This window comes from Ptiloglossa arizonensis, chromosome 3 (assembly GCF_051014685.1).
Source record: "Ptiloglossa arizonensis isolate GNS036 chromosome 3, iyPtiAriz1_principal, whole genome shotgun sequence".
Taxonomy (NCBI): Eukaryota; Metazoa; Arthropoda; class Insecta; order Hymenoptera; family Colletidae; genus Ptiloglossa; species Ptiloglossa arizonensis.
This window is the reverse complement of record NC_135050.1, coordinates 25,659,788-25,687,638: the sequence shown is the minus strand read 5'-3', so window position 1 is coordinate 25,687,638 and position 27,851 is coordinate 25,659,788. Positions and strand designations below refer to the sequence as shown.

Here is a 27,851-nt window from a genome sequence, read left to right as displayed (position 1 = left end):
ATACCGAAGCTCCAGAGACCAAAAGAGTCGTAGATTCAAGCATCCAAAAATTCAAAGACTCGAGGACTTAAAAAGCCTTCATCCATTTTACCAAAAGCTTGCAAACCTAAAAGTTTAAAGTCTCCAAGATCCAAAGGTCCAAGAACCTAAACGTTCAAAAATCCAATAACCCAAAACACCAAAATTACAAAGACCCAAAGTGTCAAAGATTCGAGAACTCGAAGACCCAACTACCTAACCATCCAAAGACCCGAACTCCCAAGACCAATTGCGCAAAAAGGATGACGATTGCTCGCTTTCAGGTCTCCTGGCGGTGGTAGACGCCTCCACCTTAGGGGAGTTCCGAATGTACGCCATTCCCTGGCAGATGTCCGCCGGTTGTCAGCTGGCCGGCTTCCTGGGTGTGCTCAGTTCCGAGCTGAGCGTGTACACCCTGGCAGTGATCACACTGGAGAGGAACTACGCGATAACGCACGCGATGCACTTGAACAAACGACTCTCCCTGAAGCACGCAGGCTACATAATGACAGTGGGTTGGTGCTTCGCTCTAGCAATGGCTACTCTGCCCCTGTTCGGTGTCTCGGACTACCGAAAGTTTGCCATCTGCCTACCATTCGAGACGAACGGGAACGCGTCGCTGGCGTACGTGATCTTCCTGATGCTGATCAACGGGGTCGCGTTCCTGATACTGATGGGATGCTACCTGAAGATGTACTGCGCGATCAGGGGCTCCCAGGCATGGAACTCGAACGATTCCCGAATAGCGAAACGGATGGCGCTGTTAGTGTTCACGGACTTCCTCTGCTGGTCCCCCATAGCGTTCTTCTCCCTGACAGCCACGTTCGGATTGCAGCTGGTCTCCTTGGAACAGGCGAAGGTGTTCGCGGTGTTCGTGCTGCCGTTGAACTCCTGCTGCAATCCGTTTCTCTACGCGATACTGACCAAGCAGTTCAAGAAGGACTGCGTGCTGATATGCAAGGCGATCGAGGAGTCTAGGGTGACTAGGGGGATCGGCAGATGCCGTCACAGCTCGAACTTCAGCAACCGGCAAACGCCAGTGAACACTAACAGTCTGGTGGATAGGTCGTCGCGCGACAATCAGCCGCCGTGCGCCTGCAACGCGAGACTCCTCGAGACTGGCCAGTGCTCCGGCTACAGACGATGGGGCACCAGGATACTCTGGCCATGTGCCAGGGACACGCGGCCACGTCACGCGCGTAGCGACCAATACGCCTACCAGATCGCGGAGATCCAACAGAAGCAACACAAACGAGCCTCGTCCGTGTCATCCAGCGAGAACTTCTCCTCGTCCAGATCGGATTCGTGGAGACAGACCCACCATTGCGGTATCCCGTTACGGTTACTCGATCCGAAGAGGAGGGCCTCGTCCTGGCTGATCACCAGGAAACCGTCACAGGACTCGAACCTCAGCTCGTCCAGAAACGACTCGTCCGGGTCAGCCACCACTGCCAGCACCAGCACTTGGAGAATCTCCAGGTCGAGCGCCTCCCTGGAGATTACAGCGCGCAACACGCCCAGACCGGCCAGGTCGAAGCCAAGACTGACGCGTCAGCTGGCGATCCAGGAACCAGAACCACCCGGATCGCCCAGCAGGCTAGCCGTCAGGCTACTCGCGACGATACCATCAGCGGCGGAGACCAGCGACCAGCAGGACGACGAGAACACGCCGCAAAATTAGGGACACTGTTTCGCGTGCACCTATCAGGGGATTGGGTTTAACGTCGACCCAAAGGACACGGGTCCTCGTTGCTCCCGAACGGTTTCAGTATTAAGCGAGAGTCGTCGTGGCTGCGCGTATCGTATGGTTGCGTTTCGTAGACAGGGGTATCGTTGATCGCGCTGCTGGAGTTCTCAAGAACCAAATCTCGAAGCACCCAACGAGATGAACAAACGTTGTACGAATGGAGGACGATGTTTCACAGGTTTTCACATTGTTGTTCGACCTGAGCTTAGGTTCAGCGTGGTCTGAGGAAAATTAAATGGCTGCCCAAGACTATCCACTGCGAGTGCATCGAAAGTTTGCTTTTCTCTTTGAAGGATGCAACGGGATAAAATAACGGGTAGTCTTGAGCAATCAATTGATTTTAACCTGGCAAAGTGTATTCTTCGATAAGGTTATTTAGAACACTTTATGACACGTGGATGATGTGGCTAATTGGACAGCTAAGGAAGACCATGTCCCACCTTGTGTGCATTCTTGGCTCTAGTTATTTACCGAAGAAGTCACGTGTACTATAGAGAGCTGATAAGTTAACGAACAGAATGTCACAGGGAGAAGAAGGGTCTTAGAGTGGTGCAAGAGAACATCGATATTATAGTTCTTGAAAATTGTAATTATTTAGAGTACATCTGGATAAAAATGAACCTACCAGTTCTCTATAGTACTGACTGGAGCGAGGGTTCAAGTGAACGAAATCGATGATTAGATAAAAAATAAGGGACTTGGCCTGTTCCTGGCCTAGGTTAGATCTACCAGCGTCATCCACCATCGCATTGTCGCTATTGGCCGTTATCGATCTTCGTCACCGCCCTTGGGGCCAATAGCGGGGATGCAGAGATTCGTGTTAGCCTTCTTCTCACGGACAGACAGTACATTCGTACAACGTTTTCTTCTCGTTTCACCTATCTACCCTCCAGAAGCAATTAACGAATACTCCTGTAGACTCGAGAGACTTTCGTTGCCAAGAAGCGCGTCCCTGAAGACGAGGAGAAAGACTTCTTCGTCCAACGTTTTCACAGCTCGTGTATTACTTCAATCTAAAAACGTCCTCGACATTGTCATAGTTTACTTCTTTTTGAGTAAGAAGAAGCACCAGCAAAGTGGGTCGAAGGAAGGAGAACAAAACTATTTACATCTTCTTTGTACGATTATTCGCACGAGTTTCGGTAGATGCTTTAATCGGTCGAAGCCCACGACAGCGAAAGACCAATCCTCATTGACCGTCCGTTACACGCGCAGTTAGGCAATCTTCGTTGCACCGAGACGGTGCATTCGATGCATACAATAGTCACATTTGTCGTATACTGTCGAGGATTACCGCCTTTCGAGAAACGGTAACCCTCAAGGGGATCCAACACCTCTGTCGTTCATGGAGAGACAGTTTCAAGTCTATAAATCGCGCGAGATGCGGTAATTCTCGCTTTCAAGTAACGATACGAAGACTGTTTAGTGGCTTGAAAGCGGGTTAGGTAGCGATTTTGATCTCCAACCGACGAGGAACGTCGCTCGATTGACAATTTCCAATTTGTACGAAACCTGACGTACAGATGGAGCACTAAAAAGTATTGGAAGTGTAGTGTTTTCTTATCGACCGATTTTCGATAAAGAGGGTGAAAATTATTATTAAAATTATCATGTAACATTTGAAATTTCAAAAATTAACGGAGACAAAAGAAAGTGTCGAATACGAAGAACGTTAGAATTTTGACGAGCAATCGCAAGATTCGAATGAAAATTTCACCGATTCGTAGATGGCACCATCGCAGCCAATCGGATTTGTTCTTTTATAAATAACTGATTACTCTTATTCGAATTTTGCAATTTTTCCTTTTTAAAACTAAACTTTTTCGTATTCAGTAATTATTGACAACTTAATCAAACAGGTATTTCGTATGTAACTTTGAAGGTGGTTCGCACCCCTTGAATATAAAAATCGGTCGGTAACGAAGGATGTATTTACAAAACAAATTACACGATATTTATTGATTGCGTTTAACGATAATTTGGCCTTATTTAACATGGGAAATTTAATCTCTGTTATCCAACACGAATCGCGAATATAAATCTACGTTTTCATGAGCGATGGAGGTCACATGGACCTCGCGTGCATTCACTTGCAGAGCAAAAAAAGAAAAAAAAAAATTCACTTCACTGTAACCGTAACGTCGTTCAGAAGTTTGCAAGCATTGGGATTCGTTTTTCGCAAACGTTTTAATTCGATTCGATGACGCTGGCCAACTCCCGCGGCAGTCAATGTATTAATTAAATAGCGTAATAATTTAATTCGATGGCGAGCAATGGAATTTAATTCGGCGCGTGTGAAAGAATTCAAGACGATGTTTCTCTTACGAAGAAAAGATTTTTAAACTGGTAAATTTCATCGGGGATTTTTGCATAATTGAAATTTGGCATAAATGAGACCTCGAGGGTCGTAAATTTAGTTCGATGGTAAGCAATGGGATTTAATTTTACACGTGTGAAAAAATTCAAGACGATGTTTCTCTTACGAAAGAAAAAAATTCTAAATTGATAAATTTCATCAAGAATTTTGGCTAATTGAAATTTCACATAAATGAGACCTCGAAGATCGTAAATTAAAAACCGTGACAAGGGACTCGACGTTCTATACAGTTTTCGATTAAGAATAGAGCGATAAAGTATTTATTGATAAATTAAAAGGACACACGATGGTTTTCTCTTTTTTTTTTTTTTTTTTCTTTCTTTATTACTCGGCTCAACGGGAATTCAAGCGCTTCTTTTGAAAATGCGCGAACTGTTCGAGAAGAAATCTTTTATCGCGAGATCAGTATTCGGGGAAGGATCCGTTGTATTTCGAATTTGTTAATAGGTGCGTTTGCATTACTATAAGACTGACGGTTTGTACAATTCGTCCCGTAAACTTGTAGCCGATTTCTAGCTGAAAATCAGCCAGCGTAATAATATGGTTCACGAACAAGTTCCGCAATACTAGTAATAAACGATTAATTCTCCGACGATTAATTTATTGATTAAACGACGATTTGTTTATCATTACGGTGGTCGATAAATTCTCCGATAGAGTGATTCACGTTTGACGAAAATTCCAACATCTTTTGCTAGACATTTTATACGATACACTGTAAATAGAATTATCGCGACGAAATTAATTTCGTTGAATTTATTTATTATAAAATACGCAAAAGATACGCATCCGATCGGAACCGATCGAAAATATCGTAGGTTTGTTGCAACTGTCGAATAAATCATTTTTCCAACTACCTCTGTATTGAGAAAAATGTACAGTTTCAAATTTTAAACATTTATCACGAGTAATCGATAAGAACAGGTCAATCGTTCAATAATTATTTAACCGAACATGTAACTGCATTTACGACAACGTTACGCTAACTTATTACGACTGAACATTACAAGATCGATGCTAAAAAAACTGCCAACAACGTTAATTACGTGTGTAATTAATTATTAATTTCACAGACATCTAGAGGTAGATTAAAAATAGAATAAAATCACGATGTAACAACTGTAACGTAAATTACAATAACGTTCGATTGTCATCGGCGACAAGTTGAATCAATTGTGCGCTAACGAGTAAACATTTGTAAAATTCACTTGGAATTCTACGAAAGGATCGAGTGAATCGTAACATTTGAACAATCGTTATTAAGAAACAAATCCTTCGAGAATTTACGGACCACCTTGATGCCAAGTGATCATTGTTGCGTTCATTAAACGTGGAGATGAACGATTAGCGAGTGCAGTTAAGTTATTGAATTGTTAGATTGCAGTTAGGTCGTACTAGCTTAAAAATTATTATAAGATCGTTATACAGGGTGGTCCGGTGTCTAATGTTATCCAAGTGTCTCGAAACTCGTCAAGGTCAAAGAATCTTTTTAACGAAGATCACACGGTTGGGACCTTGGACCTTGAAAAAGTTTCTTTTTTTTTTATCGATAAAATTATTTAAGAAAAAGAACCGTGTAACTCTTCGTGAAAGAAATCTTTCTCTACGAGCTCTCGATGATGTTTAGGTGACCACCCTGTAGTGTGCAAATGTTTATAGAGACGCTTATAGTATTACCACTTACCGGACTCGTTCTGTTGTTGAATGCGTTGATTCGTCCTTCGCACGATCGTTTCCATTGTTTTTCACAGCAACCGTTGCTGCATCCATTTCTTGAGTGTTGTTTCGTCTGCTCAACGAACACGTTTTGCGTGTGTGTCCGGAGCGAACTATTTAATAACGTTTTTCTAATAAAACAGCGCATTACGATAAAAACGACTGCGTGTTCCGTGTATCCTGTGAAAGAAACGCGACATTCCCTCCGAGTAGCGATGGGTTCGAGCGTCTCGCGAGAAACGAACAATCTTCGAAGTGGCAGTCGTTCGCGAGTGTACTGGGCGATACCTTAATAGTAAAACTTCGACCCATTCGTTTCGACACACAACACTCAAAATTCATCATTGAGAATATTATTGGCTTCCTTTGTACGGAGAAATTGTACGTAGTTATAAATAATATTCGAACCTAGTGTCTCTGATTCGTAGAGAGTATAAAAATTTATTATTGAGAATACTATTATGTAAAGTATTATCGAGAGCAGATTAAAATAGGTGTTAGAAACGAAAGGGTTGAACGAGCTTTCAACTGTACGAGAAATAATTGAAAATTTACCTCGTTACAATATTTATCCTTTCGAAACAAATAATTCTCCCACGGATTTACGATTTTTCGAAACGTAAAGAGCGACGAAAATATTCGAAATTCCGTTACACGGTGCATCGAACTCGATCCCATCGCTACTTATAAAAAATGAAAAAAAAAAAAAAAAAAAGAAAAACGGAAATCGACTCGGGCCTTTCCCCGACTTTCTTCGTTGGAATTCCTTTATTTTTGAAAAATCTGTCTGTCGCGATACAAGGAAGACCTGTCTCGCCTCCGAAGCGGCGACCAACAATATAATAATAATAATAGGAATAATTTAAATACTTATCTAAAATAAATTCAACTTTGAATAGATCGACGCGTTCGTCGCGGATACCTACGCCACTGGCCAAAAGTATCAGACCACTTAACCTATCTCACGACGATTAAACTCTGCTGCCTTGATTCGATTTATTTTCTACAACGATGACATACCGTCGCAGAAAATAATTCGTTCGGCGTGTATCGAATTTGTTGGTTCGTTCGAAACCCGCTTAGTTGTTCCCAATACTTGAAAAATACTTTTCTTTTTTTCTATTATCACTATTAAAAATGATCCACGTATATATTTGATTCCGAATCGATCGTAAGGATCAGTGGTTCAAGAACACCGAAAGTAAGACCCCGTTTAAAGTCTAACGACGAGGAGGAAGATTCGCGAAACACTTTGTGCTTTCGGACAATCGAGAGACCCTCGTTTGAAAAATAAATCGATCGCTCGAGGTAACAGTTTTTTCTATTTTTCTTATTTTTATTCGATCGAATATTTATTTTTTGATTTCGACTTATTTTCTTTCTTACGAAGAATTCTATATATATATATTTCCAGTTGTGCCTCGATTCACGTATTGCAACACCGAGATCTTATACTTTTGGCTAATAGTGTATATAAATATTCTGAAGTAACGTGTACCTCTTTCGAACTGTACACGCACTTTGCCACCTTCTCTCATATACACACACACCGTCGCACCCTCTCTTTCACTCTCTGCATCTACCGGTAATCGGTAAACCAAAGTCAGGCTTCGATAACAAGTTAATACGCGAAATCTCAAACTGTCCCTTCTGAACGTAACTCGCAACATAAAACGCATTGCACGACGGTTCTGTGCATCAACTGTGTGCATCGTGGTCTTTCTCGATCCATTAAGTACCAGCTTCTTCCTCCATCGAATAGTGATCGAGTGCTATTATTTCGAACCCTTTCGCTAAAACAAATTTCATCTTATCGGTTACTTTCATAATTTTTTTCTTTTTCTATTCAATCCAAGACTATCGTAACCCCTTATCGAATTATTCTCTCTCTCAACGTTTACACTACCTTTGTCTTTCACTCTGACGCGTGACTCCATTTTGTTAATCTCGATCTTTCGTAAATAATGATTTGTAGAGTATCTACATAAATATTCTCTTCTCCACGCATAAATTATCTCGAATATTCCCCTCTTCCTGCACACAAACCTTTTTCGTAGCTAGAATTCACGAAATTCCAGGTTCCATGGACCGATGAAAAGAATACCGGAGTCGCGGCCATCTTGGATCTCACGTAACTGACGCTACTCACCGAATCGTCGAGGATCTCCCTCGTTTCCAGTTTTTCGACGTTACGTCGTAATCACTCTGTGACTACTTTTCTAACAAAAATGCTCACGAACTCTCTCTCTCGACTATCGACCTCTAGGTCCAGGTAGCAAAAGGATTAGAAGCAACACCAGCACAACCATCAAACGGTCTTTCGTAAAACAGAAACAAGCTTCGAAAATTGGTACTTAACGGGTCGATGCGAAGTAAGACACCACAACGAAGCTGACACATTTTATTCTCATACAATTATCGCGATGATTACACGGCCCTTGATCTGTTCGGGTCGGTTGGCACCCTGGATGAGAACCATCGCGCTATAACCAGGGCCCGTTGTTCGTCGAACGAGTCAACGATTCGTTTTATAATACGAGAATTGCACGAATTGGCGAATCGATATTGCGACAGACAAAAACGACCATCTTGTCCGAGGACGGTACAGTGTTTTCGGGACGGTCTCGATCTTCTAGCATCCTCTCATCTCGTCGAGAAGGTTCAGTTTCACATGGGGGTACTCGAGATAGAGAAAGTGGAGGGTGGAAGTCACAAATCGTATTGCTTACGGGCGACACACCCGTTAAAAGTGTCACGAAACGGTTCATCTCCGAAACGTAGAGATTGGAATTTCAAAAAAAAATCTTTCGTTTTTTTTTTTTTACCTTTTTTCTTTAACCCTAACGCATCGTTTGCCTTTTTTACATTTCGATAGAACAGATCTTATTTCTTCATCGGGTCTCGACTAAAGGGAACCCTTGAAATATTGCAACTGTCAGTTATCGTTTGGCCCGATTCTTTAAGTTCTCGTCGCGGTGTAGAAAATGGCGGCGCATTTCAGCGGAAACGAAATCGATGACCAGCGCGTAAATTCGGAAGCCCTGATCGCGTTACGACGTTACCAATCGTTTCGATTCTAAATTGCAGCAATCGTGCCCGGTACGTGTTAATTGAGCCTAGAGAATCGTGACGATCCTTTCAACTATTATTCGTCTTATATTCTCGTGTATGTTAATCGAACTTGGTCCACGAAACTTCAGATCCCTCTGCCTACTTGCTTTCTTGGGTCGAATGTTGCACGGCTCGAAACCGACGATTCTAGCGAGAAACCCCAAGCTCGTTGGAACTTGTTCGGACAGAGACCACGTGAGTAACCTTAAAGTTTGTAGCGGTTACGAGGAGCGGCCATTTTGATTTTCCTCGAACGTGCGAAAGAAATTCAACGAGACGTCAACGAGAAGAGGACTACACATGGAAAGATATTCATCTCCTGTACAGACTGATTCGAAAGTAGTTACGGACTCTATTTGGTTAATTTTGTGCCTCGAAATTAAGAAAACACAAATAATTTCTTTCATTTTCTTTTTATAGTAGCTTCTATGTAACCTTGAGCGCTCGATTAACAGTGTACCGATTACAGCTCCGTTACGGGCTGTATTTTTATTTCTGGTGGACCTCTTCTCGTAAAATATTCGATTGTCCGGAGAAAAAATTGTTTTAAATATATAATTTCACGACACCTCGCGGCGTTTTCTGTCCAAATGGTTCCAACGAGTTCGAGAGAATGTATCTCGCGACCGATCCGTAATTCCTGTCCCGTTCCAGTTTGTTCGATCTGCCCTGAGATAGAAATGTGTCAGTTTGCCAGTTAGGAGAGGGGAGCGAACTAAAATTGTCATCAACCCGAACGATAAAAAGCCGGCGAAATGGGAATGCGCGCGTCATCGCGTGAGAAACGCTTCGGAGGAAGGTAGGCTCGTTCCCCGCGAAGCGTGGGACACGGTAGTCGCAATGGTCAACCAAATCCACTACTCTTAGCCAGGCTAAAATTGAAATACAACGTAAACACAATGAAACGGATACATCGGGTAGCACAAGAGAAGATAAAAGCGGAAAGTAATCGTCTTGGCTATGGTTCCCTGAGGGTGGTGCGCGCATGTGCATCCAGGAACCAAGTGAAACTAAATTGGATAACAAGCGTTCGTGTGAAGCGCTCCGGTGGTTCGGATTTTTCCATCAGGGCGTGGAAATCAACGAGTCTTCCTCGACTCACCGCTGGTCACGTGGATCGAATCGTGGCGTTGAGAGAGGTACGTTAACGCGGCTGGAAATTAATCTCGGGCTACTCCGTGAACGTTGTCACGATCGAGACGAGATCAATCGGCCGCTCAAGGCCACTCCCCTCCACTGTGGCGCGCCAGGCCACTCCCATCCACTGTGACGCGCCAGGCCACTCCCCTCCACTGTAACGCGCCAAGCCACTCGCCTCTGCTGTGGCGCGCCAGGCCACTCCCCTCCACTCGCGCAGCTTTGTTCCCTCCCTCGCCAGACGTGGCGTTGCGACGACAGATGGCGCGGCGCACGAACAGTGGCGATGGATAGCTCTATAGTGACCTTGAGCGGCCAATTGATATCGTCTACGATGACACATCGACGATTTTCGCTCGTGATTTCCATCGCTCGAGGAGAAACCGAAACACGGAGGGTCAATTGTTGCGATGACTCTTGTCAGAATTGCCTAGCGACTTGCACATCGTGTGACAACGTCGACGTAACTCGAGTAAATACTTATCACATTATCCCTTACACGTAGCTACAAGTTTCAGAGAGTTCCAGCCTCACCGCGCTTAAGCTTTCTATACATATATATATGTGTATATGTGTATATGTGTATATGTGTTTTTTTTTAGTGTATCTGTGTGTGTATATATATATTTAAAAAAAAAAGGATAAGAAAGGAAGAAACCACTCCCATCCTGTATCAGCGTTCCTTGCCACGTCCGGCGAAGGAACGGGGGAATCACAGAATGATACGTAACGGGGGAAGCAATAATAAGTTAATTCTAATTCTCTAACCTCTAAAAGTGAAGTACAACAAGGTGTCGCGATACTATGTATGTATGGTCAGGACGTTAAAAAAAAGAAAAAAGAAAAAAAAAGAAAAAAAGTAAACGACGTACGAGTTAAAAAGTCGGAACGCGACCATAAAATGCCTTTTCAAAGTCGAGTGTCATTCTTATCACGCTTTCATGGAGGGGGTTGCGAACGCAATTTTGACGTTTCTTATATACGGGGTAAGCACAATTCTCGTCTCGTTTACGCGCGGTTACAATCCCCTGAGGTCCTCCATCGGGACTCGAACGACAAGTTTCGAACATCCGCCGCTAATTACACCTAATAATACTTAGAAATTTCTTAATAAAAATCCTTTTAAAAAAGTGAACCTTAGTAAACCGTAGCCTTAGAAGTTATTGCTTTTCGACCGATACACTATTTACAATTCTATCGGTGTTGGTACAGTAATGCCTGTTGGACCTCAAAGGATCAGAGTCACCTCTATCGGATGATCCCGTAAGTGACGCTGAACGGTGACATTAACAGGATCGTTTGATCGTAACCGCTAACGCGAATTGAAAGCTCTCGAATTTTAAAACGCACGAATAAAACTTGTAATCGTTGACGAACGAGCTACGAAATTAAATTCGAATCGGATAGTGGGGATGACCCTATTTTTAAAGGAATGTCTCCAAAATTACTAGAGAATCGAGGAAATATTTGTTTTCTTAGAAATGTTACACCGTTCGGGAAGTACCACTCGACAAAGATGGTGATGATTTCGTTGTAGCTTCAAGTGGCCAAAATATGAGGGTCACTGTTACTTTTTCTAAATGGAAGACTTCTTTCTTGTAGCGCAATAGAGGAACAATACGTTTAATTCCTTCTAACCTTAATACGTATCGAAGAACAGTGTGTATGTTGTGGGTAAATTTGATAAAAATTCATCATATACTTGAAACTTTTTGATTCCGTTTTTACATCCGTGTCCCCTCTGTTACCGATATGCGGGTATCGATGAGTATTTTGATTAGAAAATTGCTCGAATATCGTAAATAAATACTTGATCAGTCATTACTCAAAGACACGACGTAATTGTACACACGTTCCCAATACGAACCACTTCGAACACTTACTGCGAAACAATACCACAACTCGAGAGTGTATCCGAGACACAAACGAACGGTGTGCAGATCCATGCTCACCTGAACTTATTATTTACCCTTAAGTTATAAGATACACTTATCCGCGTTCTAACCGAAAAGGAGACTAAAGATCTTAAATTACATCGATAAATTCATCTCAGCTTCAATAATCGCATCATTGAAAAGAAAGTATCGTAGAAGTTGCGAAAGTAACAGTGGCCTTCGTACATTAAAAACGCTTAAATCTACGGAAAATTACGTCACAATGGTAAAATGGCGCCTCTCGAACCGTGTAACCTTCGGTACCGGTAAAAATCTACACATCCTTCGTCCATAGTCAGAACGAAGTTTATTTCGAGAATATTGTATCGTCACTCATGGGATTGCCCGATAGTGTTCAACGGTTATCCTTATCGTATACGTCTTTATCGTCTACTCTGGAACACTTGCGCCTACGGTGTCTATACATGTTCGCCATTCTTACAAACGTAGAAAAAGTACCGCGTGAAATTCGTCTCGGTTTGTTGCGATCGCGCACGCTCGTGACGATTGTTGTTTCGTTGTCGGGGACTCGTGGTACTTTCGATGAAACGACACTTGCGACACCGTCGGTACGTACGACGGATCGAAGTGTTTCGAGTTCGTGAAGCGATCGGGTCAGCCAAGTCACCGAGTTCGTATGAAAACAACAGATGAACTTCCGCGAGAGAGAAGGGAACACCGTGTGCTCGAATTCGCGCTCTGTTACGACTACGGATTGTAAACACTTTCAGCGAAACGTGCCTGGACGTTTCGAACTATAGTTGTCGCGTACCAGACGAAAGAGAGTAGAAGAGTTCGAGTCGCGAAACGAAAGGGAACCCTCGTTAGAAGAGCGTGAGAAAAACATTTGTGCTCAGCCTGTACGACGATCGAAGCATAAAAGAGTCGATAGATAAAAATAAAATAAAAAAAAAAAAGAACAAAAACGAGACAACGACAAAAATGGTACACTAGAGAATCGCTACTGGTCTCGTCGTGGAAAGAAAACAATAAAGAGAGAAAAGAAAGAGAAACGGAGAGCCTCGCGGTTCGTTGGAACATTTTCTCCATTTTGCGATCGAGAGGCGCGTCTCTGAGGATCCAACCCAGGGATGGGCGATTATCTCTTCCTCGGTTTCGGATAAAAGCTACCCCGCTAATCGGGATGGGTGAGAATCACAGGCATCATTTACGGTAACGCTAGGCTCGTGAATCTGTCTTTCTAAGTGCTCGTACTTAAACGTGGAAAATACTTTCGAACGATTCGAATCACGTTCGTTCGATCGCCTTCGCCGATTGCTATAGGCCGCGGTGTCGTCACGTATGAACACGGTGGTCGAAAAAGAGGTGGTTCTCGCGCGTGGAGCTTGTACTGGCCTTTCGGAAAAAAATACTGTCGGTGAAAACTAATATACGAAACGAACGAGGAATGAACTTGATAAATTGCATCGTTGCTCCAGTGAAGAAGGGACCTTCCGTTATCGCCACCGAAACTTACGGTACCGTTCTCCGCGCAGATAACTCGGATCACGGTACACGTGAGAAGGCATCGTGAACGAACGCAAGACACTCGGTTCGGTGCTTTAGAGAGACGCTGGAACGCTACGAAATAACAAGCATCGTTTTGTACAAAAAAAAAAAAAAAACAAACAAAGCAACTGTGCCGATGGTCGAGCGATAAATAACGTATCTATAGGGTGTGCTCGGTTTCGCTACATTAGAGAGACACTACGTAAAAAACTATGCACGATTTAACTATTAAAGAGCGCAACGAATAGAGATACTTTTCGATACAGAGAGACGTTTCTAAACGTGGTCGTTCAAAACCTGAACGAATCACCCGCTGATCGCTGCACGGGGTAATTTTCAACGTTGCTCGATGAGAGGGAGACACCGTTAGAACTTCCGGAAGCTGATTACAGTGCGAAAGCTTAACGAAGGAATCGAGTTGGGGCCAGAGAGCGGCTATCCGGTTCGGTACGGAAGCATTCGAGGACGTTGCAGGGTGATCGCATCGATTAGCGAGTACGTCGCCCACCCCTGAGCCAAGGTATTGTCTTGACTGAACAATTTCGGCATCGTGAGCTTAACAAATCTAGCTGTCTAGGTCGGACGTCGTTTTTAATGGTGTCTCGGCGAACCCGTACTCGTCGGTTCGCGTCTCAAAATGGACGAGGATTTGGCAAAATGGGAGCACACCGGGGCACCAAAAACATCCTATTAGTATAGTCGAGTGGAACACTAGACCGTCGTGTCGAAATCTATATTTCTCTTTCGGGTTGGCACGGTGATCCGCTTGTTAACGTCTACTTAACTAATGTTCGACTATATTTACTATTAGCGCAGCCCCGTGACGGTGACTCGTTCATTCGTCTTCCAATATTGTACAATCCCTTATCTACATACTCTACAAAGTGCTTGTACGATCTATCGATGTACAACTCGATAGCTGTGTCTTGTGCATTTCGAGGAACTTCTAATTTGAACGGACTATTTCATCGATGCAACTATATTTACGTACTCGTTTGTCCAACCTGGTGTAAAGTAATACCTCGTCGACACTTAGTATCATTTTCAAAGTGTTCGTACGATACATTGATCCACATAGGTTCGTAGGACAATAATTGCATCATTTACAGAAGCTTCTGACTCGAGTGAGTTAACCGAACGATATTGCTGCTATGTTAGAAGAAGACACTCGAGATTTGGAATCTATCAAAATTGGTCCTCCCGCGTTGAACTCGGGAAGATAAGGAATATTCCTCGTTACTTCGAATATTGTAGGATAAGCCAAGTTGATCTGTCAACCTCGTCCAGACCTGTACCTTTCTTCCGTATTAGATGCAACTTCTGATCCCACGATATTCGACGAATCTCCCAAAGTTCAATAACCGGAATTGTGTTAGCTACTACCTTCTCAATGTGCTTGTATAATACATCAATGTACACTTTACAGAACAATAGTTACATCCTCTGCGTTTACAGAAGCTTCTGGCTCGAATGTGTTTCCGTTTACAAATACAGCTATCCATGAACATTCTACGTGTAGGATATTCTACCTATGTTACAAGAATTTAACAGAATCTCTCGCGTCCTCTCGCCTTAGGTTCATGAAATATCCATGAACAGCTATCTATGAACATTCTATGTGAACGATATTCTACGTGTGTTACAAGAATTTAACAGAATCTCTCGCGTCCTCTCGCCCTAGGTTCAGGAAGTATTCATGAATAGCTATCTATGAACATTCTACGTGAACGATATTCTACGTATGTTACAAGAATTTAACAGAATTTCTTTGGGTTCAAAAAGTATCCATTAACATTCTACGTGAACGATATTCTACGTATGTTACAAGAATTTAACAGAATTTCTCGCGTCCTCTCGCTCTAGGTTCAGAAAGTATCCATGAACAGCTATCCATGAACATTCTACGTGAACGATGTTCTACCTATGTTACAAGAATTTAACAGAATCTCTCGCGTCCTCTCGTCCTAGGTTCAGGAAAGCAAGGAACATCCCTACTGTCAGTATCGCAGGACGAGCAAAATCCAAGCTAATCAACCGTACCCACCCAAATACTTCTCTTCGGTACACGATGCAAGTTTCTCGTCCCACGATACTCGACGAATCTTCCAAAGTTCAACGATCGAAACTGCTAAGAAAGCTACCGTGCAACGGGGCGCGCGCAACGCTCGACCATAAATCCAAAATCACGGTGCCAACGCACCACGATGGATGTTGTTCCACTCGGCTACAAGTGTCTCTCTATCGTGTATATACGTATATGCGTCTGTGTGTTGTCTCTGTGCACGTATGTACATACCCGGCAGTATCTAATCGCTAAATCAGTGATCAACCGGTTCTCGAAGATTAATTGTTAAGTGCACGTCGCGGTTTACCAACTAATCGTAAGAGTTAGCGTTAAGTAAAGGAATAAACGATGCACGATTGTGTTATTGACTAGCGTGACAAGGGGGGGCATCATCACGTGACTTTAGTTTTGTTCTTCCGGAATGGGGGGAACTGCGGGAACTTCCTACGTCTTCGTTTCAGCTCGTCGTTGTCGGTGGTGGAGTTCGAGTCCGTGGACAGTGTCTCGTCGTCCACGGACATCAACGTCGGCAACTCCCTGGTCGTTTTCTTATGGCTGGCGGTGTGCGTCGTCATGATCGACGTCGTGCCGGTGGTGGTCACCGGCTGGCCTGTCTTCTGATGTCCCGGCCGTTCCTGTGACGACGAGTCCAACGAGTTCTCCGAGTAGGACGTCTTCGACAGGAATGCTGAGACAGACTTGTCATCGACACCGAGGAGCATGTTGGTGTCCTGGCTGTAGGAACGTACTATACCGGTCTTCTCCTTGCTGTACGACTTGGATGGTTCCTCGGGACCCTCACCCACGGTAAAATGGACCACGTTGCTCTCAGGTGGTGTCTCTTTACCAGTTTCGCTGCTCGACGAGTCTGGCGGCAACGAGGACTCCTTCCACGTCAGGTTGTCCAAGGTACCTGCGGATCAGGATGAACGTCATCATGGTGGCAGGTACTCTAGTACGCGGTTTTCTCGTGTGTGTTTTTATCGGTTCTTTCTTCACAGATCGGCGGGGGATGGAGCGTGTTGGAACTCGCCGGATGAAGTTAGTCTACTTCGTGTTTGGTGTTAGTCTCTTTGGGCTACGCTGAAGTATCTACGAACGAAAAGAATCGTGGCCTCGTGGAACGTTCGAGCGAAGGTTTCACGACCTGTTTCGGTATACTTGAACGAAACGTAACGTTACTCGCGGGAGCATGGTTTTATCGACACGCGATTCGTAAGACCATAATTCTTTTTAGTTCACCGAGTACCGATTTATCGTACGTATTAATTATTCGTGCAGATCGATCTACTATCGGTGTCTACGTGTTCAATACGCTACCCTTCGTGACTTTGTACTCTTTTTCTTCTAGAGATACGTTCGACCAGCAATTTCGAAGCGGGGTGATTGTTATTAATGTTACATTTGTTAGTTGAACTACTGTTAGCCTTCGTGCTTCTCTCGTGAAAACCGATCCCGTGCAAGATCCGAGTTCCGTTAGGACCAGAAGGGGAAAGAAGAAACACCAACGAGATACGATGGTCAATGTCGGTCGGTCTGTTTACAGGTGCGCGTACTATGAACAAAAAATAAATTTATAGAGAGAAACGATCGTTTCCAATGAAATCTCAGTTTTAGGTCGATCAGTGGATTCATCCAGTTCTGTCACAGACACGGTTTAATGTCGAACAATTCCACTATCTAGGAAACAGATCGATAAATGTATTAAATACAAGTCTATTGAATATTCAATCGGATCGAAGCACAAAGTTGTGGCTAGGTGTGTTGGAAAATTTGTATCGATGTTAATATCGGTACCAGGTTGTTATATTAATTCGTTTTTGTTTGTAATATGCGCTTCTGCGAATAAATCATCGGAAATGTAACATTTACGAATATTCGTTTACATCGGTCGCGCGTGTAAACATTTCGCCGGTCTCGGGAGCGATTTACACTGTTTCCACGCCTATGTCAAAAACAAAATGGTGGTCTACGGAGAGGTACGCGTCCGTAAGTGCGTGGATGTTAATGGTAAGTTCGAGAACGATCGTCTGAAATCGATCATTGAAATCATGCATGCTTATTCGATTCACCCTAAGACTAATCGCATTCGTGCACTCGAGATTCCATACATTACCGAGAAACTTCGTAGCTTCCTGTTTCGCGCGAAACACCCAAAGTTTGAAGTTCGTGAACCTCAATTTGGGCCCGGTTGCATTCCTCGTGGACATTTATACGTTATTATTCGTCGTTTCTTTACATTCGTTCGCGTTGAAATTAAAACTACGGAATTCGTTGATTTACAATCGAAATTGGAAGAAATTCATTTTCTATTGCATCGACCGAAACGATAATTTCGTATTTTTCTTCGAAAGAAAAATGTTCGCTACTTTCGTCCCGAGTCGGTTACTTCGAACAATAACGTTGTTTTAAAACAATTCGTTGGAAATCACCGACGATGCGTTCAAAGTACGAAATCACTTCGTTAAGTTACGAAAGGTCTTGTCACTTAACACTAATTGACGTACAAGATCGTTACAACAACGATGATCGTCGTATTGAATATGCTAGTTTCAATCTCAAAGACTATTGCGGTGCAAGACTATTTGCTTGACCCTTTCGGTGCTCGAGTGTCGTTGGCTAGTACGTGTGCGGGAGCCCAAAGGTCGCGTTTATCGAGCACACTCGTCGAACGCCCATAGGCGTTTAACGCACGTGCCGTGTGGATCGTAGTGCTACGAAGATTACACAGCACCGGAAGTACTAGAGAGACGGATTTAAAAACAATCTGTGGAGCAAACAGTTCCAAGATCCGGTTAAAAAATTGGAAAAGAAAACATTTACCATAAATGTCTGTTTATACGAATTCGACAAACAAATATAACAATTGTCGCGTCGAAAGATGAGAATATTGGAGCACCTTATAGAAAACACTCGACTTAAAAAATATCCAAGTCTGGATTAGATCTATCGAGACGACGATCAATTACAAAATTCCAAGAAAATCGATTACGAAGAATTAAATTTCATTCGACGGTTAATGCTCGTGTCGACGATTATTTTCACGATAATAATAATTAATACTACACGCTGGAATGTATAATCTATCGTCTATCACGTTCTCCACGGCTTAGGTCATACAAACAAGGCTCAATGTTTTCTTAGTTTCTCGCACGTTGCTTCATTTATTAACTACGAACTATAAATTGTACACAATCGGGGGGGGGGGGGGGGGGTAACATATTGTAATACCAGAGACAATGAACGCAGACTCTTCTTTTCTTTTCACTAGATGGAATTTACACGCACTATCGCTCAAAAGTTTAGGTACACAGATCGACGAATGAACAATCGTTGCGTTACTTTGGATCATAGAGAATAATTTTATGAAAATTATTCCACGAGAAATTCTATGAAAATTGTTCCACGAGAAATTTTATAAAAATTGTTCGATGAAAATTTTGTGAAATTTATTCTACGAAAATTTTACGAGAATTGTCCAATGAAAATTTTATGAAAATTATTCTACGATCTAGAATACTGTTTCGATCGAATTTCACTCGCATAACGAAACTCCCATTTTTCGCTGGTCAGCAACGAATAAATTTTTATTCGCATATCCAATTACGTAAGTAAACGTTCGTTCCTTATTTCAATAATTAATTGGATACACTTTTTATCTTGTATTAATTTTTCAAAATTTGTAGTTACTCGAATATAAATTTTGGTCCATCTCTCTTCCCACATGTACGACCTAACAAAACGTAGATAGCAATTGATATTTTCTTATAAGCGAGTATCGATCAGAGTTTCAAGATTTCGAGATCGGAATACATCGGCCCCCCTTATTGACGGTCAACCGACGAGTCTTTTTCAATAACCTATATAAATTGTTTGGATGCCTACTCGACTAAGAATTCACAATCATCGAACCGAAATTACTTTTTCAGTTGTTCTGGTGCTTAATTTTGCACGAACGTACGAAATATACTCGACACAAACGTGTGCCCAAACTTTTGGCAGACAGTGTAAAATTGTCCCTGCCCGCTTGTTCAAGCGGGAGGTTGAGAACCGTTTCGATCACCGCATGATTCATAGGAGCCTGAACAACGCCCGAGAATGTTGTGCCCGGAGTAAAATTCGCGGTCGAATACAGTCGAATCTAATTTTAATTGATTCTAATATTAATCGTGACGCGCCGCAAATACGTGTCCCCGAGAAATAGAATTCGTTTCTTGGCATGATCGCGATAAGCCCAACGAGAGTCCCAGAAATTACGCTTAATTATATAAAATTACTGGCCATTCAAATGTCGAGCGCGATCGTGAAAATGAAAGCGTTCGTACAGAGAGTAGTCCGCGAAAAATACGAATAATATTGCCAGTCGTTTTTAAAGTAAACTTTTGAGCAAAATATATTAAGGGTATGCAGTTCCGATTCTTAATCGTTAGAAAGATACAAGCGACTTAATATTTGCTTCACCGAACGGTAAACAAGAAATTTCACGCGATTGCTCATCGATTAAACTATTGTATTGTATTGTAATGAAATCGTTGGTAAACTTCTTTGATTTACTCTCAGAGAGATTTTTTAAGTACAAAAGGGATCAAATTAATTAATATTGTAATAAAATTATTAATAAATTTCTTTGGTTTACTCTCAGAGAATTTTTGACCAAGTATAAAAGTGATAAAATTGTATTAAAATATTTTCGGACCGAGCATCTTGTATAATATTTACCACGGGTCCGTTTAAAGAATCGATAGCTCGCTAGAGATCACGGTAATGTTTTTACAAAAAAAAAAAAAGAGAAAAAATTGTGAGAGTTCTTTTACTAATTGATTCAGTCAACATTTTCACATAACAATACTGACGATGATAAATTTTATGAAAGAAATTTTATAGACTGACACCTTACAGCATTACTATCTGGTGATCATAAATATCAGATGACCAATTTAGAAATATTTTAGAAATTTTGTAAAATTTAAGTGATACTAAAAATTAATGATCAATAACAAATAATAAGTACCTATATAAGTATGACAAAAAAATTCTGCACTGAGAAGAATGCCGTTTCAATAACAGAACATTGCAGCTGGGGGGTTAAGGCAACTTGCATCTCGATAACCTCTGAGAATTAGATCTATGTTGACATGACATTCTTGCGCACAATTAACTTTAGAATCTACTGGCAAAGTATTTTATTCGTATTTTCTCGTGGAATAATTGTGGGATAATTGTCACATTTTGTACACCCAGAGAAATGGCACTTCCAGAAGCAAACACGAAACCCCATTGTGCAATTAAAATTGCGACGTTCAGTTCGCTTTAATTCAAACTATTAATAAGCCCGTGTTGTGCAATGGTTTTCCGCTGGTCTAGCAAAATGAAACCGTGTTCTTCGTGAAAACTCTTGGCGATTAATTGATTCGACAAAAATCTTAATAATCCTGCTAAAGGAACTAATACGTCGATAGATTGATTTCTAATCGTAAGGCTATAAAATCGACATCTATCAATTATACGGTAATAATTCGACGATTATCTTGGCACTTGAACGGTTTTAATATATCGCCTACACGTGAAAGAAGGAACTATAAATGAATCGTGCGATTTAACATTCCCAAATTTGGGAACTGCGAACAGACGAGTTTAAATCAATCGACATACATTCGTCGATATAGACCTAGCAATCTAGATTCACGAGGAATCGAAGCCGAAGTAGCTTGGACACGAGTTAACCCCTGTATGTCGATAATTAAACGGATTAAGTGATGTTAAGATTAAAGGCATATTTTGAAAGACAAACACATTCGTGTTGAACTAATACTCTAATTTCACTTGTTCATTTACCTACTATTTGGTTTGGATTGAGTCCCATACTAGATTTTTAGTTCTTTAAACCAATGGATCGTCTATTTTTTAATTTGTTTTTTAATTTAAGGTTACCGAATTAGTTACCTTGAAACGAATCCTTGAGAATAAAATGGCATAAGTCAATTTTATCTCACATTGAGGAATTGATACTTAAAGAGATAATTCAGTTCCCAAACTTCTAAAATAAGTTTCAAGTTCACTTTACATTTTAAATTTCTCAAATTTTTCGACGTTGCGGGGTTACTCGTTACCCATATGAAAAAAAAACTATATATAACATTCCTAATACTTCTGGCAATGATTAATGACCACTTTCATAAAAATATCACATCATTTGAATTTCTTCATCTATATAGTTATTGCCTTTTCACGTTGACTATCAAGAAAATTTACTCTTTTTCATTCATTCAATACATGATAAAAATTTTAATTATAAAAATATGGTATGATTTTTTTCAAAATATTATTAACCTAACTTCTTATAATCTGTACGAATGCGTGGTTACAAAGAAATAACACAGTTTATCAATGTAATAGTGTTACTACTTGTTAAATTGTATGCAGTATACAAACTTACGCATTAACAATAAGTTAAAAGATTTGTCACTGTTTTCAAAGTTAACATACTTTGTAAAATTTGACAAATCTTGGATTAAGAAGAGGGAACATTATAATTTTAATCCTCCCTTTTCCTGCACACATCCTGATTAGACAAATTCAATAAAAAAACTATTTTTAATGCTAAGTTTAGCTAAATATAATATGTATCAAAGATAATTATATTTTATTTTTGCCCAAACTTGATTCATAGACATATTTTTAGTACAAAGTACTTTTGGTTGCAAAAATTATATTTATGTCACACATTACTTTGGTATTTATATTTTATCTTATAATTTAAATTCTTATGCAAAGTATTATTCACTTTTATGTAATTAGAATAAACTTAATAAATTATAATACTCAAATTTTGTCTTTTTCAATAATTAAATTAACAATTTTAAATTATTTTTCATGCATATGCTAAAAGATTTAGAGTGTATTGCTGAGTTACTCGTTTTTTGAATAATAAAGTAAATTTTCATCTTTTCCAAGAAATACTTACAAGTAATACTAAATATTGCAATATGTAAGTACCACTTATCAACAAATCTTTATATCAATATATTCTATGGAAAAATATGTTACAAAAGATCATTATAATTGTTATTCAAATAATTCAAACACTTCTAAAATATGGAAAAGTTATATATATATCACAAATTCTTGTTTAACATAACTTTACAAAATTAATTTATAGAAGTATAAAAATACATGCATGTTTATTACAATATTAAACAAGTTTTAAATATCCTTCAATGAAAAATCAAGTAATAATAAAACTGGCAATCTAATTTATGATAACATTTTAAATAAAAAACCACAAAACAAATAAATTTTTATCGTACAAAACAGTGTATGAAGCTATACTTTTAAAAAACTTAAAAGAATCTATAGTAAACAATTCTTAACTGTTAAAAAAATGATTACACCTAGTAACATAATCTTACTTTATATTTACATTTTTATAGTTTTCATTGTAATGTGTGACATTAGCTATACGCATCTCTAGTACCATTAGTACCCTTCACAGATAACTTCAATTATTTATTGGTAGGAATTATAAAGTCAAAAACTTTCTATCAATGATTTCAATGGAATACCCTACTTTTATAGTGCATTTATGAAAACGTTTCCAAATCATTATTTTTAAAAACAACTTACTTTTTCGTGCGACAGAGAAATGTAAGGCAACGTGTGAATAGTGTTGTGAGGCACATTCATATTTCGATAAAACGTATACTTCAAAATTTCTTGTAAAGAATTTTCGCGGCGAACTTTTACAACAATTTCATATAAACTTTCTTAAACAGTTAATAAATTATAAGCATGTTACAGGTTGCATAAAAATGCAGAATTCAATCTGTGGAAGAATACGTATAACTATCTAATTTTCATGAGCATCTCTATTGTACGGTAGTCTATTAAAAAGGGTAATTAATTTCACAAAAAAGCCCAAATTACTACTAGGGAGACAAACAAGTTAGTAGATTATCGATGTCGAAGGCATCTTTTACGCCAGAGAGAATAGAAGATATACAAGTATATAAGTGTCATATAAAGTTACAATAATATGTACAAATTGAGCATTGTTATATCAATCTGTATGCTCGTGGAAGTCCGTTTCCAGCTTACCTGCGGCACCACATGATGAAGGCGTATACACTGAGCTTGCTTCGTCATCTAAGTCATCTTGGCTACTGAGTCGACCTATGAACGTTAATGACAGAGATTTTTCACATTAATTTATCCGTCCTAAGACAGAACTATCTAATGAAACACGATAGAAGTATTAAACTACTTAAATCGAAATTGCGAAACTAAATAAAATTATTTTTTCAAAACATTGTGTTATTAAAATTATTTTCAAACTAAAAAGCAACTTTCAATTATAATTTGAAAAGCAAGTAAAAACCAATAAATATTAGAATAATTAATTTGAAACTATTTTGTGAAATTTGAATCAATCATAGTAGCTATGTCTCTGATCATTTCGAACTTAAATACCTCTGAGTCCAAGACCTCTCCCGTTAGGTGTTCCTCTATAGAGAATCGTTTCTAAATAGCTTAGACCATTATTGTTGATTATATTAAATCCGCACAGAAGTTCGATTTGCTTCCAACGATGTACTCTCTCCTGTAGTTCCGCGGTAACTTCATTCAGCGCTGTTCTTGCTTCCACTATACTTTTATCAACTTCATCGATAGATTTCCCGTGAGTTGAAACAAAGGCGCCGACTAGGCTCGATCGTTTTTTTCGTAGTTTTTCGCACTGGAAAGCGCATTCATATAAACAGATAATCAATATCTATGTTATAATAACATGAAGTTAAAAGTCGAAACATATAATATCTTACTGCTTCTCGTGCTTGTTGCAGCTGTTTTTCTGCTGATATCTTTTTCTTCGTGTACGCCTTATTCTCAATTTCATGAGTTAATTGTAACCAGTTTTGTAATCCTGGAGGAGGGGACCAACACCTATCTTCTAGTTCACCTTCCGCACGTTGTAACTCAACTTTTAACATCTAAGAGGTAGAAATTTGTTAGACCCCCAAGAGAATAGTTTTTATCTGTAGATATAATAATAAAATATATGTCGTATAGTAGTTTTACTTCAATTTCTGCTTTTAATTGAGAAATTTCAAGATCAGAGTACGAGGTGTGCAATCCCATGCTTTCATCTTGTAAGCGTTTTTCTAAATTTTGCTTCTCTGTTGTTGCACTTTCTTGTTCCAATCGCGCTCTCTCTAATTCTTTCTATAAATTATAATATGTAATGTTAATAATTAACTAAATATGTACATTGAATAAATAATAGATGTGTCTAAGAAAAAGCGTGACAAGATAACATACTTGCAAGTCTTCCAATGCCAGTTCTGCTTTATGCAAACTTTCCATGTCCTTCATCATTCTATGCAAATGTTTCTGGGAATTTTTCTTTTGTTGATATGCATACCAGCATCCAATAAGTGCTCCAAATAATAATGTTATTAATATCAAGTCTTTGATACTGTGACCAGTATCTAGAATATAAAATATTGTTTCAAATAGATACCATTAATTAAATAAAAACAATTTTAAATATAAAAAACACTTTTACCTTTTGGTGGTCCAAAAAGTACTACATCCATAGCTTTTAAGGCAATTTTTTGTTTATGAATGGGATCTTTAATCCCCAAAACATTACTCAGATAATGCATGTTGTTCACAGCCAATCTATGGATATAGTAAATAGTATTTGCTAAATAAATCTTTTATGTCAAATTTTCAGTAAATTATTAAACAGAATATACTTTATAAAACAAACCTTGGAAGTGTGGCACCAGTTACACGGTGTTGTATAAAAGTAGGAACATACTGAGGAAGCTCTACGTTAGATGTCAGCCATTCAGATGTCTGTTCTATAGTCCAATTGTGAACCTAAATAGAAAATTCATTGACAAAGTAATGTTTATCTGTTAGATCTTAAGATTAAAATAGAAGGAAATACGTAGTTAACAATACCTCTGATCTTAACCAGGCTTCCCACAGTTCTCGAACACTAATGTGCATATCATCATTATGATGGAAAGCCCTCTGCCTTCTTTCATATCCAGCTTCATATTGCAACTCTTCTCTTAAAAACTACAACAAAGATTTCATTTTCTACCTTTGAAGAGCTTAACAAAATTTATAAAGAAGCAATATACTCACATCATCTGATTCCGAAAGGTCTACATTTCCATTAGCATCATCATCTAGTTGACTGTGGAGTGATTTGATAGCTTCTAAACCTAGTCGATCATGAGAAGCCAGTGTAAGACAAGCTAGGTCATCGTTACAAGTATCGGAACCTGTAATAAATTAAATAGCCTACGTTTGATTGTATGTGTTTATGATTACATTTAGTTTGTTACAACAGACATCCTTTACACGAAATTGTATTTGAACCTGTTAATATACACAATCAGCTTAATATTCACTTGTATTAAAGCAAATACGACAATGCAATAAATATATTTTGTTAATACTAACATGGTATAAGTAACATTTTCTTAGATAATAATGTAGATAAGTATTACCATTATTATCGAATGAGTAGAAGACTGAACTTGGTTATTTACTTTTTTAATCAGCTTTTATCATAAACACATTATGTTTTCTTTGTGTTCAGCAAGAGCAACAAAAAAAGACATTAAACCAAAACAGAACTTTTTACTCCAAAACATATAATTAAAAATGTCTTCATATTTTGGATGCTTGCTATAGCTAAAAGCATTACTATAAATGTTTTCCAAACAAATTACATTGAATTACAATGAAGCACAGTTGTATGAATAAAGATTATATACAGACATTTAAATGCATTTATAAAAAAAACTAAGCATAAAATTAAGAGTCATTTCACATGAGACACAGTGGTTGACGACTACTAAGACATGTTTGTGTACTTTTCACCTGTTGTTTTTAGATAGTTCACCAGATCAACAATGTGAAACATGTAAATGTGTCTCAGTAGATGGTCGTTGGCCACTGGACACCTTGTTTGATAAAGCCATAATTAAATAAACTTGGTAATTAAGAAATAACACAATGAATGCAAAGCGAGCAATGTTAGTTTATGAGGCAAATATTAATAAATGAGTGTAATATAATAAGTTTACCAGCTTCATGTGCTACAGCCTGTGCCAATCCATCTGTAAGAGTGGCGGTGAATGCTGTGACTTTGGAATGTGAGCTTCCGGAAGAGCCAGATTGAAAGTTCGGGCTCGCATCGAGAGCCCCCCCGCTAGCATCTACCGTGTTGCAACACCAATACAAGAAGTGCAGCCCAAACAGTACAATCACATCACTAATCACGGATGCTCGCATTTTAAGGTTAGCTACACCTTGTCACTGGCACCTCGCGCCCCCCTTGCGCAGTTGCTACAAGTCAAATAAAGCCGAATTCTCTTGGCCCGTTGTCACCTTTGACGTAGACCCACAATAGTGAATATACTCAAGGTTACAGTTATCAAAACCGGGGTTGTGATACAATTTGACGAGTGCATAACACGCGCGACCGAACCACGATATTACTGTAGCTCCATAACTAAGTCGCACACGATCGTTATGAACTCCATCAAAGCCGTCAGGTCGGTCAACGTCCAAGATCTCTTTTTTAAATAAATCGATTGATTTATTAATTAAGTACACTGCTCCACCAAGTCGGGTTTTCCTATCAAGGCCACTGTCCACGAACAACGTTGCGGAAAATAATTAATTTAGATTGGAAACAACATTGGTGCATCTTCTGCGTACAAACAAACGGGAATTCGCAATTGGTCGTATACATGATCATTTATGCAATCTCATTGGTGCAGCGTTGTACTTGTCAGTGGCATTGCCAGCGCCAATGCAGCGCGAAAATTATTCCTTCATTTTATTTTCTTAAGCTTCCGTATTTGACACAAAAACTATTTAATATGTAAATACTTGAATGTCCATTATTTGAAATAGCATTTCAAATACTTTAATTTTTAATTTTTATTCATGTTTAGATGTGTTTATTTAAAATAAATCAGTTCAAATATCATACTTTTATTTTAACGACAATGAAAATGAAATAATATTTCGAAATATCATTTCAGAAATTTTATGCAAATAAAATAGTAATTTATTTTTATAACAATAAATCAAACTCGAATATAAAATAAATGATGTACTATTTACTATTTGAAAGGTATATTTTACCGAGTTTTGCTTAAATATTTTTTTACCAATGTGTAGTGCGCAACGCAACCACTTAAATATTTGAAA

At 39.5% G+C, this 27,851-nt stretch overlaps 2 protein-coding genes and 1 long non-coding RNA gene across 8 annotated transcripts in view; 2 read left to right on the top strand and 1 right to left on the bottom strand.

Moving 5' to 3' along the window:
- Rk (G-protein coupled receptor rickets) overlaps positions 1 to 3,758 on the top strand; it is a 51,382-nt gene extending 47,624 nt beyond the window's left edge. For all 3 annotated transcript variants that reach the window (XM_076306972.1, XM_076306971.1, XM_076306973.1), the window contains one exon: positions 303 to 3,758. In XM_076306972.1, the coding sequence (XP_076163087.1) occupies positions 303 to 1,699 (1,397 nt within the window). In that variant the 3' untranslated portion in view covers positions 1,700 to 3,758. The remainder of the gene's footprint in view (positions 1 to 302) is intronic.
- Positions 1 to 27,851, bottom strand: part of Stim (stromal interaction molecule) — a 41,535-nt gene that overhangs the window by 4,372 nt on the left and 9,312 nt on the right. Inside the window, exons 2-12 of one of the 2 annotated variants that reach the window (XM_076306989.1) lie at positions 26,717 to 26,978; positions 25,767 to 25,906; positions 25,578 to 25,697; positions 25,381 to 25,493; positions 25,174 to 25,289; positions 24,927 to 25,096; positions 24,687 to 24,830; positions 24,431 to 24,598; positions 24,081 to 24,345; positions 23,709 to 23,783; positions 8,246 to 16,527 (exon numbers count right to left, since the gene is read on the bottom strand). In XM_076306989.1, coding sequence (XP_076163104.1) covers positions 16,007 to 16,527; positions 23,709 to 23,783; positions 24,081 to 24,345; positions 24,431 to 24,598; positions 24,687 to 24,830; positions 24,927 to 25,096; positions 25,174 to 25,289; positions 25,381 to 25,493; positions 25,578 to 25,697; positions 25,767 to 25,906; positions 26,717 to 26,924 — 2,040 coding nt within the window. In that variant the 5' untranslated portion in view covers positions 26,925 to 26,978 and the 3' untranslated portion in view covers positions 8,246 to 16,006. Of the gene's footprint in view, positions 1 to 8,245; positions 16,528 to 23,708; positions 23,784 to 24,080; positions 24,346 to 24,430; positions 24,599 to 24,686; positions 24,831 to 24,926; positions 25,097 to 25,173; positions 25,290 to 25,380; positions 25,494 to 25,577; positions 25,698 to 25,766; positions 25,907 to 26,716; positions 27,322 to 27,851 lie in introns of those variants that run through there. The other variant, XM_076306990.1, reaches the window with a different exon arrangement.
- LOC143144519 (uncharacterized) lies at positions 12,618 to 22,313 on the top strand. Of its 3 annotated transcripts, XR_012991440.1 has the most exons (6): positions 12,618 to 14,069; positions 16,076 to 16,561; positions 16,616 to 16,872; positions 16,966 to 17,160; positions 17,226 to 17,624; positions 18,886 to 22,313. It is a non-coding gene; the product is annotated as an uncharacterized LOC143144519 (long non-coding RNA). The 3 variants fall into 3 exon arrangements; XR_012991441.1 differs by lacking the exon at positions 18,886 to 22,313 and having other exon boundaries at positions 12,624 to 14,069; positions 17,232 to 18,806; XR_012991439.1 differs by lacking the exon at positions 18,886 to 22,313 and having other exon boundaries at positions 12,624 to 14,069; positions 17,226 to 18,806.